The sequence below is a fragment of the Puma concolor genome, chromosome A2, assembly GCF_028749965.1.
Source record: "Puma concolor isolate L17-30 chromosome A2, mPumCon1.1.hap2, whole genome shotgun sequence".
In the NCBI taxonomy this organism is placed as follows: Eukaryota; Metazoa; Chordata; class Mammalia; order Carnivora; family Felidae; genus Puma; species Puma concolor.
Window position 1 is genome coordinate 131,199,433 of NC_141668.1, and position 17,035 is coordinate 131,216,467.

The window sequence follows — 17,035 nt, forward strand, 5'->3', positions numbered from 1 at the left end:
TTACGGTCAGTTCTTATTATTCATAGCAGTTATGTTCCATTAAGTTTCTGCAAACCCTGACTTAGCAAATTCAATCATTGCTCCTAGGGGAAATACAGGGTTAGTTTCCTATGAACCCCTGGTTACGTTTTCATCAGTCACTCAATAGGTATCCTTGTTTTATGTGTGTTTATGTTTAAAGGCACCGTATTAATATGTATTGTTGATTCATTAGCAGTGAACCTCGTGGCAAAAGCTTAGGAACTTAAGCCTGGACAAAGCTTATCTAACACAACTATTTTCTTTCATAAGACACATTATAACCTTCAAGCACTTAAGAATACTAGAAAGTAATTTGACACTAAGTGTGAGTGCCATTTTAAAGAGCGAAATTATCAACAAAAAGCCCAATGTGGCACTATCTAGACCACGAAAATGACATGTTTTTCACAGTATGAGAGCTAAAACAAGAAGTCTGGAAATGCGTTGATTTGTAACTGAAATTTTCATCCCTCTGTGCATGTCCGTGAATGACCATAGAAGTGCTAAGGAGTGTTGACTTTGAAGTTACAAATAAAATTTAGCAAGTAGGCGAATTCACAAATATGGAATCTGCAAATAATGAGAATCTACTATACATTATAGACTAAACATTGATATAGGGATTAGCACACAAGAGACAGAAAAGAATATATATGTGTTTCCTCAAAGAATTTAATATTTAAAATTTCTTAAAAAATTTATTTAAGTTTATTTTGGGAGAGAGAAAGCAAGTGGGGGGGAGGGGCAGAGAGAGAGGGAGACAGAATCCCAAGCCTACTCCATACTTTCAGCATAGAGCCCAATGTCGGGTTCAAACTCAGTAACCATGAGATCATGACCTGAGCTGAGATCAACAGTCAGATGCTCAATTGACTGAGCCACCCAGGCGCCCCTTATAGTTGAAATTTCAAGAAAAGCATTGAAGTAGTCAACCTGGGCAGAATTAGGATTTGGGTGGATTCCTTGCCTCCCTTTAAAAATACAGAATGGTTTTTGCATAGAACTCTCTGTAGGAGGAGACTGTCTCCTTTGTGCCCAAGACTCTCAAAGCCCCTGAGCTAGACATTCGCTGGGTACCTTGTGTTAATCATTCTCATAAACTTACTTCACCATGCTCTAATGGCTTGTTTCTTGCCTTCCACAGACTGAGATGATCTGATCTGCAAATAGGAGACTGTGTTTTGTCTTCACCATTATATACACCAAACCTGGCAGATAGCAGGTGCTCGGTGAATATTTGTCAAAAGGCTGATCTTGGACCTGGGCACTTGAGCTGAAAAGTGGCAGCTCAGTCTGCTAGCTTCTGATTCTAGTGCTCAACCCCTTGTGTGCAATTCTGAAACCCAGAAAATTTTGAAAGCACAAGTATCTTCAGGGCAATTGGCAGCAAAACCTGACTGACCTGAACTCACCTGACATGAGGCTATTTATAATCTTTCCTTATTCCACTTGGAGAGACTAGCTGTACATTTTGCTGCAGAAAAATATTAGTATATTTGATTACAGGTTGTTGCTGGGGGTGTTCGGTCATAGATGGTATAGTAGTACATATCCAGGATTACCTTTCGGAAATGCAAAACAAACAAATGGAAATTCCTACAGGTCCAAGGGTTTCAGATAAGGCACTGTTGACCTGTAGTAGAATTTAGAGATTTTCTATAGAAATTTTATTGGAGGAAATTGACAATTTATTTAGAAACAGATTAGCCAGAGGCATAAATGGTTAGTCTCTGGCTGTTGAGAGTAGAATTGAGTGATGTAATCTGTGGCATAACTCCTGAGGGGACAGCAGGTAATATAAAGTAAAGCCCTAGGGTTAGTCTGAAGAGTGGTAAATAGTTCTTTTTTGTGAAGAGGTAGCTTAAATAAGGAAAGGGAAGAGAAGGAGTGGATTCCTCTAGAGACTTTATCATCAGTATAAGAAATATTTACTTTGAGTGTTAATCTACACATGAGTGGAGTTTATTAGAAAACGAACTCCCTTGGGGCACCTGGGTGGCTTAGTGGATTAAGCAACTGACTCCGTCTCAGGTCATGATCTCATGGTTCGAGAGTTCGAGCCCCACGTCAGGCTCTGTGCTGACAACTTGGAGCCTGGAGCCTGCTTCAGATTCTGTGTCTCCCCGGCTCTCTTCCCCTCCCCATCTTGTGCTCTCTCTCTCCAAAATAAATGAATATGAAAAAAAATTAAAAAGGGGCAGCTGGGTGGCTCAGTCGGTTAAGTGTCCGACTTCAGCTCAGGTCATGATCTCATGGCTCATGAATTCAAACCCCATGTCGGGCTCTGAGCTGACAGCTCATAGCCTGGAGCCTGCTTCGGATTCTGTGTCTCCTCCTCTCTCTGCCCCTCCCCTGCTCACACTGTCTTTGTCTCTCTCTCAAAAATAAACATTAAAAAATTAAAAACAAAAAAGAAATCTCTTGAATTTCGGAATTGATTTGAAAAGTCTGACCATAGGTGTACCTGGCTGGCTCAGTCGAGCATCCAACTTCAGATCAAGTCATGATCTCTCAGTTCGTGGGTTCAAGCCCTGCATAAGCCTTGCTGCTGTCAGCACAGAGCCTGCTTTGGATCATCTGTCCTCTTCTCTCTGCCCCTCCCCCACTTGCACACCTGCACTCTCTCTCTTTCTCTGACAAAACTAAATATTAAAAAAAAAAAAAAGATAAGAAAAGTCTGATTATAATATCCAATTCTATTATTTCACAGAGAAATGTGTTGGTGAACATCCTCATGTGGCAAAAAAATAAATGTCAGCATTGAGGCAAAAACCCCTCAGCAAAAAAAATGTGTCCTTGTTCAGTTCCCTAATCATCATCATAATAAATGAAGCATCTCAAAACTTGGTCTTGTTGTTTTCCGCCCCCCCCCCCAGGGGGGAAGTTTTTTTCTTGTTGCTGTATAAATTATAATTGGGATTGTTCATACAGAATGTAGTCTTCTAAATCTTTAATGCCCATTAAAAAAAAAAAACTATTGTATGAAAGTAAGCTTTATTCTGTAATACACAAATTAGAGAAAATCTCTCACTTCAAGTAAAATATTCATACAACTGGTATAAAGACTTTTGGTGGCTCATCTTTAGGTTTTTGATAGATAGGATGCCGTTTCAGAGGCTTAGAAGCAGTACCAGAAGGAAAATTAATAGAAATTATTATTTTATATTTCAGAAAGTACTAGGGTTGGTCTGTAGATCAAATGTCCAGGGCTAGGGGGCAAATACCTTTAAAAATATCATTTGAAATGCCCCCACAGACAGGTTTTCACCGACACCAGGGGAATAACCTCCATGGCGGTGAGCTGTGTACTTTGCACAGAACAACTTTGTGTCTAGCACACACATTGAAAGAGATGACTAATGGGTCTTTCTCTAGGCACATTTTGAGATTCTCTTTGTATTTCGTAGAACATGCCATGCCTTTTAAAAAGAAGTTTGCAGTGAGGAGTGTTGCATTAGAGGTCCTGCCCAGTTTGCCAGAGGAAACCGGAGCCAGCTCCATGATCCTGTCCCCTCAAATGGACACATTCCTCCTCTCCAACACTCCATCCCCTTTTCCAGAGCAGATTGTCCAAAGCCTGTGACTTCTTTTCCAGGACTCATGTTTCTTATTGTGATGGTTGTTTTAAGCTAATTTTTGTCGAAGTGCGCACAGATGATAAGTAGACTAAGAATGAATTCTGGTGTGGTGTAGTGCCACCCAAATCAGGAATTGTGCCTGAGAGGTTTCCCAGAAGCCCCTTAGTGCACTGTCATTCCCCAGCCCCCACCCTGTAACCACTGTCCTGACTTCTCTCACCATCTCTTGGTTTTGCCCATTTTCGAACATTGTACAAGTGAAATAATACAATCCGTACTCGTGTGTGTGTGTGGCTTCGTTCCTTCAGCGTTATTTTTGTGAATGTTCCAGCCCAACACCAATCTTAAAGGTCTCTTTGGGGCACTTAAAAAAAGAAAATCTGGCACAACGAGAGCGTTAAATCTGAAGAAGGTGCACAGCCAGTAGTGTAGTAACGTAGCTGTGTGGGGAGTGCGAAGTAGGGAGACCAGGGAGTCCAGGTGCTGACTAAATTATATGTGGCATATTTTCAGAGCACTCTCCTCTTCACCTTTGCTGACCAGTTCTAAGACGTGCCAGCAGGACCCCTTCCCTTCCAGGGTGGTCTTCCGGGTGCAACAAGGAACAGACGTAGTGGATCTCCATTTAGGAGGGGGCCGAATGCTGCGGCTCTAGGTCCGGCTTCCCCACAGAGGGAGACAGGTCAACAAGCTGCCCTTGTTATACTAGTGAACTGTACGGGTGGGCATGGCACGGAGTGATTTGTGTAAGAGCAGAGGAAGGTATGGCGGGCCAGCCCCGGAGGTGGCCACTTAGCACTGTCACTGCCCCTTGTGAGGAGCTGTCTGTCCTCAGGAGGACACAGTTCTGTCATGTCGTTCCTGTTTTCTCACTAGGAAAGCAAAGGTTCCAAACTTCCCTTAGAGAGCGTATTAACCGTGGTTCACAGTGAGTGGCGAGAGGCAAAGCTTATGTGATACGTCAGACAATCAGTAATTCTGGAAAAGCCAAACCAGCGAGCAGTGTACCACTGTCATTCGTTTCGTAGGAGAGGATTGTCATTAAGAAACCATAGAATGGTTCAGGATTATGTGCTTCGTGCCAATGCAATGTGTGTTTCAGAAGACGTTCCACTGTGTATCATACCAGTGAGTGGATAAATAGTTCGAATTTTCAAAGTTTTTGATGCCTGTCCTAATCTGGAGAGCTGCAGGCTTCAGCCTGTGCATGTGGTAAACATACCAGCACGTAAGTATTTTCCCGTCTTAGTATTGTGAAAGCAACATAGTGCACTAACTTTATATTTTGTAACCAAGGAAAATTTTAGCATTTGGAGCAAGCGCTCAAAGAAATAAACACATTAAATCACTTAACCCTGTTTTTCAGAGGATGCCAGGAAATTTGGAAGCAGCCATTTTCGTTCTGCTTTCAAGAGGGAAGGTGGAGACAAAAAGGACATATTTGAAAAATTCAGCCAGAACTTCCACTTGTGTAGACCTCAAAACTGCCCTGTTCCACCAAGTTCCTAATAGGAGGTCTGCATATGAGAAGTTGGAGGGCGAAGGACAGGGTATACCAGCTGGTGGTCCATGGCACCACAAATGGGTGTCAGGGGAGTGAGAACATTGGCCCCTCACCTTCAGGATGGCAAGTAGGGTGCAGGCCCAGTACCATGCCAGGCAAATACCACTTTCTTTGTGTTCCAGGACATAAAATAGGTCTGGAAGCACTGCTTTTATAAGACTGAGGTGGTATTTTAGCTGATATTGAATGAGTAAGACCCAGCATGGGAAGACTTAGGGGAAGAATGTTCCAGATGGAGGGGTGCACAAGTGCAGGGGCCTTGAGGCACAATGCAGCATTAGTGTGTCCTCAGGATGGAGAGAGGGTGGTGAATGGCGCACAGTGACTTGGACACGTATGGCAGGTGACCTCGTTGAGAGGCAGGCAGGCAGCACCCAGGGGCCACATCCCTGGGACTTTGTCCTCAGTGGGGAGTTTGGATATTATCCTATTTTGGGGAAGCTGTTGCAGGTTTTTACACAGGGAAACATCATGATGATAGCACAGAATTGTAGAACCAAGGTGTTGAGATTCAGACAGGAATCGAAACAGACCGTTCCATTCTCTGTATTTTATCAGTGAAGGCAACTTTTCTGTGCCCTGCTGCTGTTGATATTTTTGGTGGTTCCACTCTGTCATCTGTCAAACCAGGAACTTGTATGAGCTTCTTTCTAATTTGTGTTCAGCTCTAAAAATCTTGATCTTTATATACCCCTCTTTGTTAGTTCCCGAGGACCAGTGTAACAGATGACCACGGACTGCATGACTTACAACAACAGAAAGTTAGTCTCTGAAAGTTCTGAAGGCCAGAAGTCCAACACCAAGGTGTCCTCCACAGGGCTGGTTCCTTCTGGAGGGTTGAGGGGAAAATCTGTTCCATGCCTCTTTCTTCCTTCTGGTGGTAGTGAACAAGCCTTGACATACCCTGACTTGTACATACGTCGCTCCAGTCTCTGTCACTGTTGTCACATGGCCTTCTCTGCATCTCTTTATCTTCACATGGTATTATTATCAGGGCAGCAATCCCTTTGGAGTCATTGGGTTGAGGGCCTGCCCGAACCCAGTGTGATACCCTCTTGACTTGATTATATCTGGAAAGATCCTGTTTCCAACTGAGGTCATATTGACCGGTTCTGGGGGTTTAGGACTTCAACATACCTTTGTGGGGGACACATTTCCACCTATAACACCTTTCTTCTGACACCACCTTCATAGTAATGCCTTCTCCATCTTTTTGATTGACCTCCACTTGGTTTAATGGAATCCAAGCAGCCATTTCATCTGAACATTTAAGAAGAGGTCAAAATACTGTGCCTCTGTTATTAAACAGCACCATCTGCCCTTTTCGCATAGATGAAATGTAGAAATATTGTCAAAATGGTTCAAGTCTGAAATACCCAAAATGTCGTGCTTCGTGGAATCATTTTGAGAAGAAAATATATCTGTCTCAGGCTGGAACCCATAATCCTCATTTCCCCATATCCTTTTCTGTCCAACAAAAGTGGGTTTTTTGTTGTTGTTTGTTTTGTTTTTGTGTATTTTTTACTTAACCAGCTATTTTATTTCACTCAAATGACTAATTTTTTTTCTTTGCCTTCTACCAGAAATTATTTAAAGCGTGTGTGTGTGTGTGTGTGTGTGTGTGTAAAACAACATGGCATTAATTAAAGGTAAGAAAACAAAAGCAACAGAATGAAAAGGAAGGCAGGAGGAGCTCTGGGTACATTCCATTACACCAGGCGGGTCACAGATTTGACTTCCCTAACAGCCAGCAGGGAAAGGGAGCCCTCTGAGTTTGACAGTTCCAAGAGTTTCATGGGGCTGGTTTTGAAATTGACCCTGAACACCCAGTTTTGGAGGATTACAGTTGAGCACATTTCAGCAAAAGCATTTCTGCTGAGATGTGGGGGAATAGAGGGAAATGTGGCAAATTTATGGGACTCACATTTCTATCTCTGCTAATCTGATTCGGTCTGACATAAATAAATGCAAAATAGTTTCAAGGAGGAGTTGAGTCCACTTCTTTTGAACAGTTCTTTATGAACTTTGTATCTTTCTTAATCTGTTTATCACCTTCACCCTTCCACTTCTTAGATGGATATCAGTGATGAGGCGAATGATAGCCTTTCTAGATCTCTGGATTTGGATAAACCTTCATCCTTCATTTACCCTACCTGAGGCATAGTCTTCAGTATGTGGGATTACTATAGCAATTTATTTATTTTTTTTACCTCAAGTCTAAAAATGTGTGTGTGTGTGTGTGTGTGTGTGTCTGTGTGTCTGTGTGTCTGTGTGTCTGTGTGTGTGTGCAGCTGCGTATGTATGTCATGCAGGGGGTCCTTATTTCTGAATATTCATTATTTGAGTTTCTGACTTCCAGAGTTAAAGAGAAGTGATGATAGTCAAAACACAGAAATATTCCCTAATGACCAAATCACTTAATAAATTTAGTCCCACTGTAGCATATCATTTCCTTTCTAGCTTCCTCCCCACCCATCCAGCCAGGCTTTTTGTCATTTGACCTCTTGCTGATTGTTGGTAGTGTTTGGTACAAATAAATTGCACATTGTGTGAAAGATCAAGGACTTCACAAAGGCAGTGAAAGTGATTAAAGGAGCTGTGCTTGAGCCACACAACCACGGACACTGATGCTTTGAAGTGTGGGATTAGTTAAGTGCAGGAGGGGGCCCCTGGGTGGCTCAGTCAGGTAAGTGTCCCAACTTCAGTTCAGGTTACGATCTCGTGGTTCATGACTTCAAGCTTCGCATTGGGCTCTGTGCTGACAGCTCAGAGCCTGGAGCCTGCTTCAGATTCTGTGTCTCCCTCTCTCTCTGCCCCGCCACCACTTTGCTCTGTCTCTCTCTCAAAAATAAATAAACATTAAAAAATAATAATAATAGTTACTTGCAGAAGAAAACTCTACAATAATAATGGCATTAGTGACAAATCTTTAAATACCAAAGGAATCATTTGAGTGTCACATGATTGAAAGACCCTTGAGAAAATGGATGATGCTTCGATGGTTATCTTTTCTCTGATTCGCCCTAGAAGACTGACCTAAAGTGATGAATATCATATAGTGCCGTAATAGAATTTTGTTAGAACAGATGTAAATACAGTTAATATCTGGTTCATTCTTTGTTCATTTAGAGAAATGGTACATAGTCATAGTTTTAACCTACCTATTAAATGATTAAACATTTTATGAACTTGTTTGTGTAGTTTGTAATTTTGTTTGAAGGTGAAATCTTAACTTTTTAAAAATTACTATTTACTATTAAATTTTGGCTTTTTATGTTGCTTTACCTTGAGTGACCTTTTTTGGTTTTAATTTATCTTCCATTAATGAGCATCTCCACTGTCTGTTTCAGCTCTAAGGAGCACAGTATGTTGGAGAGTGTCCCCTCAGAATTCCCAGAACCTGAGAATGTGATTTTATCTGGAAATTGGGTTGCTGCATATGTAATTGATTGTTAAGATGAGGTCATGCTGGAGTAGGGTGGTCCCTTAAGCCAGTATGACTGATATCCTTGTAAGGAGAGGAGAAGAGCCAGAGACACGCCATAGGGAAGACAGCTTGTGAAGAAACAGACACATGCAGAGAGTGCTGTGTGATGACAGAGACCAAATTTGGAATGATGGGTCTATAGGCCAAGGAACGCCCAGGATTACCAGCAACAGGAGAAGTGAAGAGCGAGGCATGGGACCGGTTCTCCCTCAGCCTCAGAAGGGACCAGCTCCGTCAACACCTAGATTGAGGACTTGTAGCCTCTAGAACTGTAAAAGAAGGAATCTGTGTTGTTTTAGCCACCAGTTTGTGGTAGTTTTGTATGGCAGCGCTAGGAAGCCAGTGCAGGGAGTTTTCAGGAAATTATTCGGTGGCATTATTATGGCATTATTATAATTCAGGAAACTATTCGGGTGCATATGTTAATATGCATAGCCCAAGCCCACAGTGGTGGTACGTGAAGTCAGAAATAGGGTGAAAACTGATTTCACTGGCCCAAACTCAATATGGGTTAAATAACTTGTAGTATTTTCTGTATTAAATTAGTAGCTTCTTATTTAAAGAGATCATTTCTGTTAATGATGGAGCTGGAGGCGGTTTTCAGTAGTATGGTATGATGGCATATAATTGTGTGATCATCTGTGCATCAATTGGTGTGTGTTTTTCAAGTCAAGACAAAAGACTGTCATTAGCAACTTCTACTTAAAGCTAATGTACTATCTTTTTTATCAGGCTACATCACTGTGTTTCGGGCAGGGGATTTTGAAGTTTGGAACAGGTACTTTTCAATAGGGAGGAGTTATGATCATATGCCATTATTATCAGTGTACCCTTTAACAAGATAGTTGATGTACTATTTGTTCCCACACAGAGCCTGGTGTGTATGTGTCCTTTGAAATTAAAAGGCCAAGTCATTGTGTCCTGTCATCCCGTATGAAATGTTTGTTGCATTGCCTCACTGGCGTCCTGTCTTACGTTATCAGTTGCTGGCTCTAGTGTCAGTATGTCACGCCTGACAGGTTAGTGGCTTTTGGCAGAGGAAATGAAACCTAGTCAGTTACTACGAGATTTATAGTAGATCAGCTATTGCAGGAAGTGGTGAAAAGCTGATTGATAGTTGGAAACAAAACTCTACAACAAGAAACAGGATGTATGCTTTCTATTTATACATCATTTTCCCTTCACTTTAGAGCCCTTTTTGGACTTTGTTTTGGCTATTTCATAAAGCCTTGGATCCCTCCCCCACTTCTTTTAACTCATTCACCAAAATATAAAATAATTGAGGAAGTTGTGTATTAGCCTAGCGATGGTCAAGGCGTGTACTTCCAGCTGTTACTATTAGTCACTGATCGTACTTGTATTTGCTACAACTTGTCAGAGAGCATTTTTAATTAAAAAAAAAATCCTCCAAATAGGAGATTATTTTACATATACAAACAGAATGAAAGCTTTTTAAAAAGCTACGTGGTAGGATTACATTTCCAAAAACTGTCTAAGGAAAACCTATTTTGAGTATAGTTGTGTTAAAATATGGCATTACCATTATCCAGTTGTCATGGCTCTTAAATAATGAATCTCTTCATTCCTTAATAAATACATTCTTAATAAGTAGGCGCTCTTCATTTCAATATAAAATGTGTACCGTAAGTACAACTGGTAACTCAGTATATTCATTGCTTGGATCAGAATGTACCTGGTTTTTGTAAGCATTCTGGTTAACTAATAATGTCACTCGGCAAAGCTTTCTGACATGAACTAGCTGGTCTGTTTTGACTGTGACGGTGAAAAACCACTAACTACATTAAATGAGGTGCTCTCTGAAATGGAAAGCGCAGTTGCAGAGTTAGGTTCTAGAATATAAGAGTGGCAGATTTAGAACCAACTCTAATTTTACCCGTGGTTGAAAGAACAAAAAGGCTACTCTTTCTCGGCCTTATTTTTTTTCTTTAAACAGATAGTTTCTTTTATTGTAAACAGTGATTGCTAAGTTATCTGCATAAAATAATTTAATAGAAACAAACCCAACTTTAATTCTTTGGACTGTTGGGTCACATTCTCCGTCAATGATGTTTTGAAATTTTTAATTCCTTTTTATTCTCGCATTCTTTAAGTGGAGAATTCAGAATGCTTCCTCTATAAACTTAAGGTTTCTCTCAGAACTTTAGTATTAATTTAGGAAAGTAGCCAGCTTGAGGTAGTAAAAGTGGGATTAATAAGAAACAGAGATGGGTCAGCTCTGTGAAGAAGCAAAAATGAACATAGGATTCCTTTTTTACATATTTTATATAAATGGGTCACTTTAAATGAATGCAGTACTTAAAGTGAGAAACAAACTGAAGGGTAAAAATTCACATCACCTGGTAACAGGCACAAGTCCTGTTGGGGGTCATATGGCTCATCTGGGCCACTTTCCTGCCTCTTAGAGTAGATCCTTTATAGTCTCACAGTGTGTGGGGTTACACTGTGTCTGAAAAGAGCCAGGATTAGGGGTGAGGGACTTTGAAATTCCAAATTTGTTCTGTTACACATGACACAGATAGTGGACAATAACAAAGATCCAGATGGTTTCAACCTGAGAGTTCACCATATCCTCACAAATAATTCAGATGTTTTGCTTCAATTTTAAACCTCTGTAGTTAAGGCTTAGTTAGATGTATACTTCGTTTAAGACTGCTAAGCTAAAGAGATCACTGTTTGCAGCCTTCTTCGCCTATGCCTGTCAGAACTTGCTCATTTGGAAGATGTTGAATTGAGCTCCACCTGGGGAGAAGGGAAGAATGTGGTCATAGGACGGGAGACTTTTCAGAGCCTGGATAATTTGTGGGAGGCCCGGTAGTGGAGGAGGAAGCCTACTAGAGCTCTGCAGCATGGTTTTCCAGTCTTGACTGCCCCTTTCAGCTGGGGAAACTGCAGCAGGTCTCTTAACCCTCTAGGCTTCTGTTTTGTCATCGATAATGTGGACAAAAATGCAACTGACCCATGAAGTTGTCACTTGGAACGAGTGTCGGGATGTGTGTGGAACATTGTCTTTCATATACTGTCGATGGTATATGTCATGGCTAATCAGAGTGTGAAGTGTATGGTCACTGAAGGAAGAGCTTTGATTTTAAAATCTTTTTTTTTTTTTTTGTTTTAATGTCTATCCTTGAGAGGGAATGTGTGAGCGGGAAAAGGGCAGAGAGGGGGAAAGAGGATCCAAAGCCAGCCCTGAACTCTGGGGATCAAACCCATGAACTGTGAGATCCTGACCTCAGCTGAAATCAAGAGCCAGACACTCAACCGACTGAGCCACCCAAGTGCCCCTGTTATTTTTTTAAAGTTGATTGATTGATTGATTCATTGACTGAGCGAGTGAGATAGAAGCAGAGAGAGGTAGGGAGAGAGAATCCCAAGCACGTTCCAGGCTGTCAGCATGGAGCCCAGTGCGGGGTTGAACTCACGAACCGTGAGGTCATGACCTGAGCCGAAGTTGGATGCTCACCGACTGAGCCACCCGGGCACCCCCAAATTTTATTTCTAATATTATAATTTAGTAAGAGGCATTGTCTTCTTTCCTAGATTCCTTGCTCTTTACCTCTCACAGGTGCACATCACTACCCAGAGAGGGCCCACTTCAGTGAGAAAGATGGCCATGAACTAGCTTCTAGGCTGACAGGGCCTTGGGGCAAAGATATTGCAAACTGGTCCACTAATTCAGACCAAATTCTTTACTACTGGCAGTCAGGGTTTCAGCATATATGGTTTGTGGATGTCATCTACAACTGTCTTGGACATGGATGTACATTACATCGCGACCATGTGATTCCATAACTGTGCTTTTAGAGATGTCTTAAAGTGATGAGAGTTCATCCAGAGTTTGTAGACCATTGGTGAATCATAAGCTGACTTCAGCTGATCCCATCCTAATTTTCTTCTTTACCCTACCCGCCGTTCTTTTTCTAAGCTCTGGGAATCCCAGCACTGAAACTCAGGGGTTTCCTCACATAAGAGGAAGTTGCCCTCAGTGATGGCTGTTGCCCTTGGCCATTCACCTAGCAGTACCTCAGCACCCACCCTGGGACACTGCAGTGGGGCTTCTGGGACCTGACTGCGCTCATGGAGGGCAGCCGGGGCACAGAGCATCCCTGCACAAAGTCATTATTACACTAAATATTCTGAGATCAAAGGGTCTCAGATATACCTGGGCACTTAGGTGAAAAACACCACCTTTGTTCACTAGTTCCCATTGCCCCACCAGTCACTTCTGCTCCAGTGAAACAAAGCCCCATTTTCTTGATATTATGGGATGGTCTACACTTTTACAAGTGAATTTATCTTGTGAACTCACCGTCATCCAGTTTGTCTCAAAGCCACTAAATGTTTTGTACACTCATTTCAGCTTCGGAGTTAGAGAAACGTAGAAGCCAAGGTCAGCGTGCTGATCATTTTCACTTGCTCACTGCCGCCCTTTTCAGTTGTCACTTCAGATTTTCCTCTAGGGAGGAGTAAAGCCATGAGTTTTGGACACCTGCAGTATGCTTTTTTTGTTTCTTTCAAAACAAAGGAAAAGTATGAATGCCTCTAAGTTTAATAAAAAAAAGTTTGGTATAATGTAATGTTACAAATTGAAAATTATCCTCTGAAATAACATGGCATGATTTTCTGATAAAAATATAAAGGGGGTGCCTGGGTGGCTCAGTCAGTTGCACATCGACTTGGGCTCAGGTCATGATCTCACAGTTCATGAGTTTGAGTGCCATATCTCTCCACTGTCAGCACAGAGCCTGCTTCAGATCATCTGTCCCCCTTCTTTCTGCCCCTTCCCCGCCTATGTGCGCTTTCTAAAAATTAATTAATAAACATTAAAAAAAAAAAAGTAAAAAGCACGTCACGCTGCTCTCTATAGTATTGCTTTTTTCTCTTTTGTATACTTAAAATTTTTGAATAGGTGTTATGCTTGCAGAGTTTAAAAGTAAACAATTGCAGTGAAAAGCCTCCCTCTTATCATCCTCCTCTACCTTTCCAGTCCCCACCAGACCCCCCCACATAAGCTAGTGTTTTCTGCAGCTTTCCAGAGTTTATTGATAAGTCTACAAGCAAACAGAAGGGTGTTTTTATTTCTTTCCCCTTGTTTAACATAAAAAGTAGCCTCCACATAACGGTGTGCCGTTTGTTGTTGCTGTTACACAGTGTAACCTGGGTTAGCCCATAGAGCGCTTTGTTCCATACGCAGCCATAGACTCTTCCTTTGCATGGATATTCCATAAGGTAGTTAACCAGTCCTGCGGTCGCGGGCACTTGGTTATTTACCATTTTGGGGTATTGAAAACAATGTCAGTGAATACCCTGGGCCTCTGTCCTGTAGCATGTGCGTTTAATTTCCAGATGTGGTATTGCTCGGCCAAGGGTGTGTACATTTTCAAGTTGGGAAGTTATCGCCACCTTTTCCACAGGGGCCGTACCTGTTTAATTTGTCGCCAGTGGTGTGGGGAGGGGTCTTTCCCCCAAGCCTCTCGAGTGTTATCACGTTTGGATGTTTGCCATTGTGATAAATGAGAAATGTATCTCACTGTGACTTTAGTTTGGGTCTCTTATTTGACTGGAGTTGAACATCTTTTCATACGTTTAAGAGGCATTTATATCTCCTTTTGTGAGAATTGTTGCTTATGTCTTTTGTCCATTTTTCTGATGAATTGTTATGTCCATTTTTAAGAACCGTGTTAGGGGAATTAGGCCTTGCTTTGTGACATGAGTTGCTAGTATTTTTCTCAATTTTGTATTAGCCTATTGACTTTGTTTATGATGTTTTGTTTTTTGGTTTTTGTCCTATAGGTTTTTTTAAATTGACTTTATCAGTCTTTTGTGGCTTCTGGATTTTAAGTCATAGATAGAAAGGGCTTCCTCATCCTAGGGTTATAAAGGGAATCTCCTGCATTTCCTTGTAATACCTCACCACTTCATTTTCTTTTACGTTTCTCTGATCTGTTTTGGGATTTATCTTGGTGTGTCACGTGAAGTATGGACCCATCTTTATTTTCTTACTTCTTTAAGCTATATAAAGAAGCTGTTTCGTTCTCAGGCCAATTAATGAATTGTCCTAATATTTCTTCTTCAAATGGCTTTCAAGGTCCAATAAGTTGGCAGCTCTTGCAGAAACCTTAAAGGAAGTGTCCCTGACAAAGGCCCAGCTGGGATTAGAACTGGAAGAACTGGAGGCCGCAGCACTTCTTGTCCAGGAGGAAGACACTGCATCAAGAGCAGGCCGTCCTGTTTCCAGGCAGCAGACACCTGCCTGCCCTCCTGAGGCAGGGGACACGGAGGAGTCAGACAGCACCACCTCAAGTGAGACCGAAGGCTCGGACTCCGAACAAGGGGAGCTCTCAGGTGGTGAGTCTGAGACAGTGCGTTCCTGGCAGGGTCCCTTTCTCAAGGAACGCGGCGACCTGCTAATTGATGACGGGGTGTGCAGAAACTCAGCCGTCGAGAGATGTGGTGGTAGTCCGAGAAAGCCACCCGCCTCCCCCCGGGCTCCTGGAGGCTCTGGGCCGCTGATAGAGGAGCTTGGAGAGCAACTGAACTCGAGAGTTCAAGTGTCCGGACCTGAGGACTCTGCGGCTGCAAGCCACAGCAGCGTGCAGGGCAGAGGCGACTGGCAGACACCAAGTGATTGACTCTGCGTGGTTTTCCTCACTGCTGAGAATTATGGCGGGTTTGGTTTCCTTTACAGAACGAGAATCCACTTCCACTTGGTCCTTTTTCTTAGTGTATGCAACACTTTTCCACGGAGCTTATGTTGATACCTGTTGGTTTCCTTGTCACAATCTTAAAAATAACGTTTTAAAGTATTTTCACCAAAGTATAATTAATATTGAAGATGAAATAACAGTTCTGGCAGAATCTCTAGAAGGTAGAGCCCATGAATATATTTTTCTTAAAGATTTTATTTTTAAGTAAGCTCTATAACCAACGTGGGGCTTGAACTCGCAACCCTGAGATCAAGTGTCGCACGCTCTACTTGCTCAGACACTGTACATTAAGTATGCATCTCCTAGGATTTAATATAAATGGAATCATGTAATATGTACTCTTTTTTAAATTAGGCTCATTTCACTCACTGTAATTATTTTCAGATTCATCAATGTAGCCTGTATTGAGAGGGCTTTTTTGGTTTTTGTTTTTTCCCCGTATCAGAGTAGTAGTTCATTGGATAGATTTTTCCATTCACCTACTGATGGACGTTTGGGTTGTTTCCAGCTTTCGGCTGTTCCAAATAAAGCTGTTACGAACATTTGTGTGCTAGTCTTTGTGTGGACATATGCTTGCATTTCTCTTAGGTAAATATCCAGTAGTGGGATGGCTGAGCCGTATGGTAGGTGGATGTGTAACAGTTCGAGAAACTGCCAAACTGTGTCCCAACATGGCTGTCCCAGTTCACGTTTCCACCAGTTCCAGGTCTTTCGCATTCTTGTCATCACCGGGTATGATCTGGCTTTAACATTTTTACTGTTTTATTAGGTGTGAGGTGGTATCTCCCTGTGCTTTTAGCTTGCATTTTTTAAGGCTTCTATTGCTGTGCGTCTTTTCATATGCTTATTTGTCATCCACAAATCCTTGGTGAAGTGTCTTTTTCAAATCTCTTGCCTTTTTTTTTCTTTTTAAAGCTGGGTTGCTTGTTTTCTTATTTTTGAGCTTTGAGAGTTCTTTATAAATTCTGGATACAAGTCCTCATTATGAGTCATCTTTGCATGCCTTGTAATCTTCGAGTGAGTGCCAAACGTTATAAATTTTACCTGGCTGAATATGTATGTATTCTTACGTTCTGTGGCTTTGTTTGGGGATGCAGTTAAGTTACTTGGAAATAGTGTGATCTTTGTGGGTCTTGCTCATGTCATTTGTTAGGCAGGTCTGGAACAGTGTTCAGCCTAGGACAAACTATTTCCTGGTACTAAGGAAAGATTTTCCCATTGCCCTGTGAATTACAAATTTTCCAGTCTAGCGGGTGGAAATAGGCCCCTGTATGCGTGCTGAGCACGGTTCCCTCTAATACTTTCAGATGCTGCCTTCCCACGATTCCACACTCTTAGCAGTAGGTACTTGCATGAATATCAGAGGGGCCCCTCTCCAGGTATCTGGGCTTCTCTGCGGCTCTCTCCTCTCTGGTACTCTGTCCTGCAAACGCTGGCTGCCTCAGTGTCCCCTCACCCTCAGCTCTGTCTCCTGAACTCCAGGGTCCCCTGGGGACTGCCTACATTGTCCCTCCCTGTGCAGCCTGGACAGTGTCTCAGGTCAGGTGATGATGCGGCTCACTGTATTCGTTTCCCGTCCCTCAGGATCACAGGCTTTCATTGCCTGCCGTCCAGTGTCTTGAAAACCATGGTTACGTGTATTATCCTGTTTTTCTTTTTT

The 17,035-nt window shown here is 42.1% G+C and overlaps 1 protein-coding gene across 1 annotated transcript in view; it reads left to right on the forward strand.

Annotated features, from left to right (window-relative positions):
- SHQ1 (SHQ1, H/ACA ribonucleoprotein assembly factor) overlaps positions 1-15,379 on the forward strand; it is a 97,209-nt gene extending 81,830 nt beyond the window's left edge. Inside the window, exon 11 of the mRNA XM_025922535.2 lies at positions 14,757-15,379. Coding sequence (XP_025778320.1) covers positions 14,757-15,300 — 544 coding nt within the window. The 3' untranslated portion in view covers positions 15,301-15,379. The remainder of the gene's footprint in view (positions 1-14,756) is intronic.
- Positions 15,380-17,035: the final 1,656 nt, after the last annotated feature.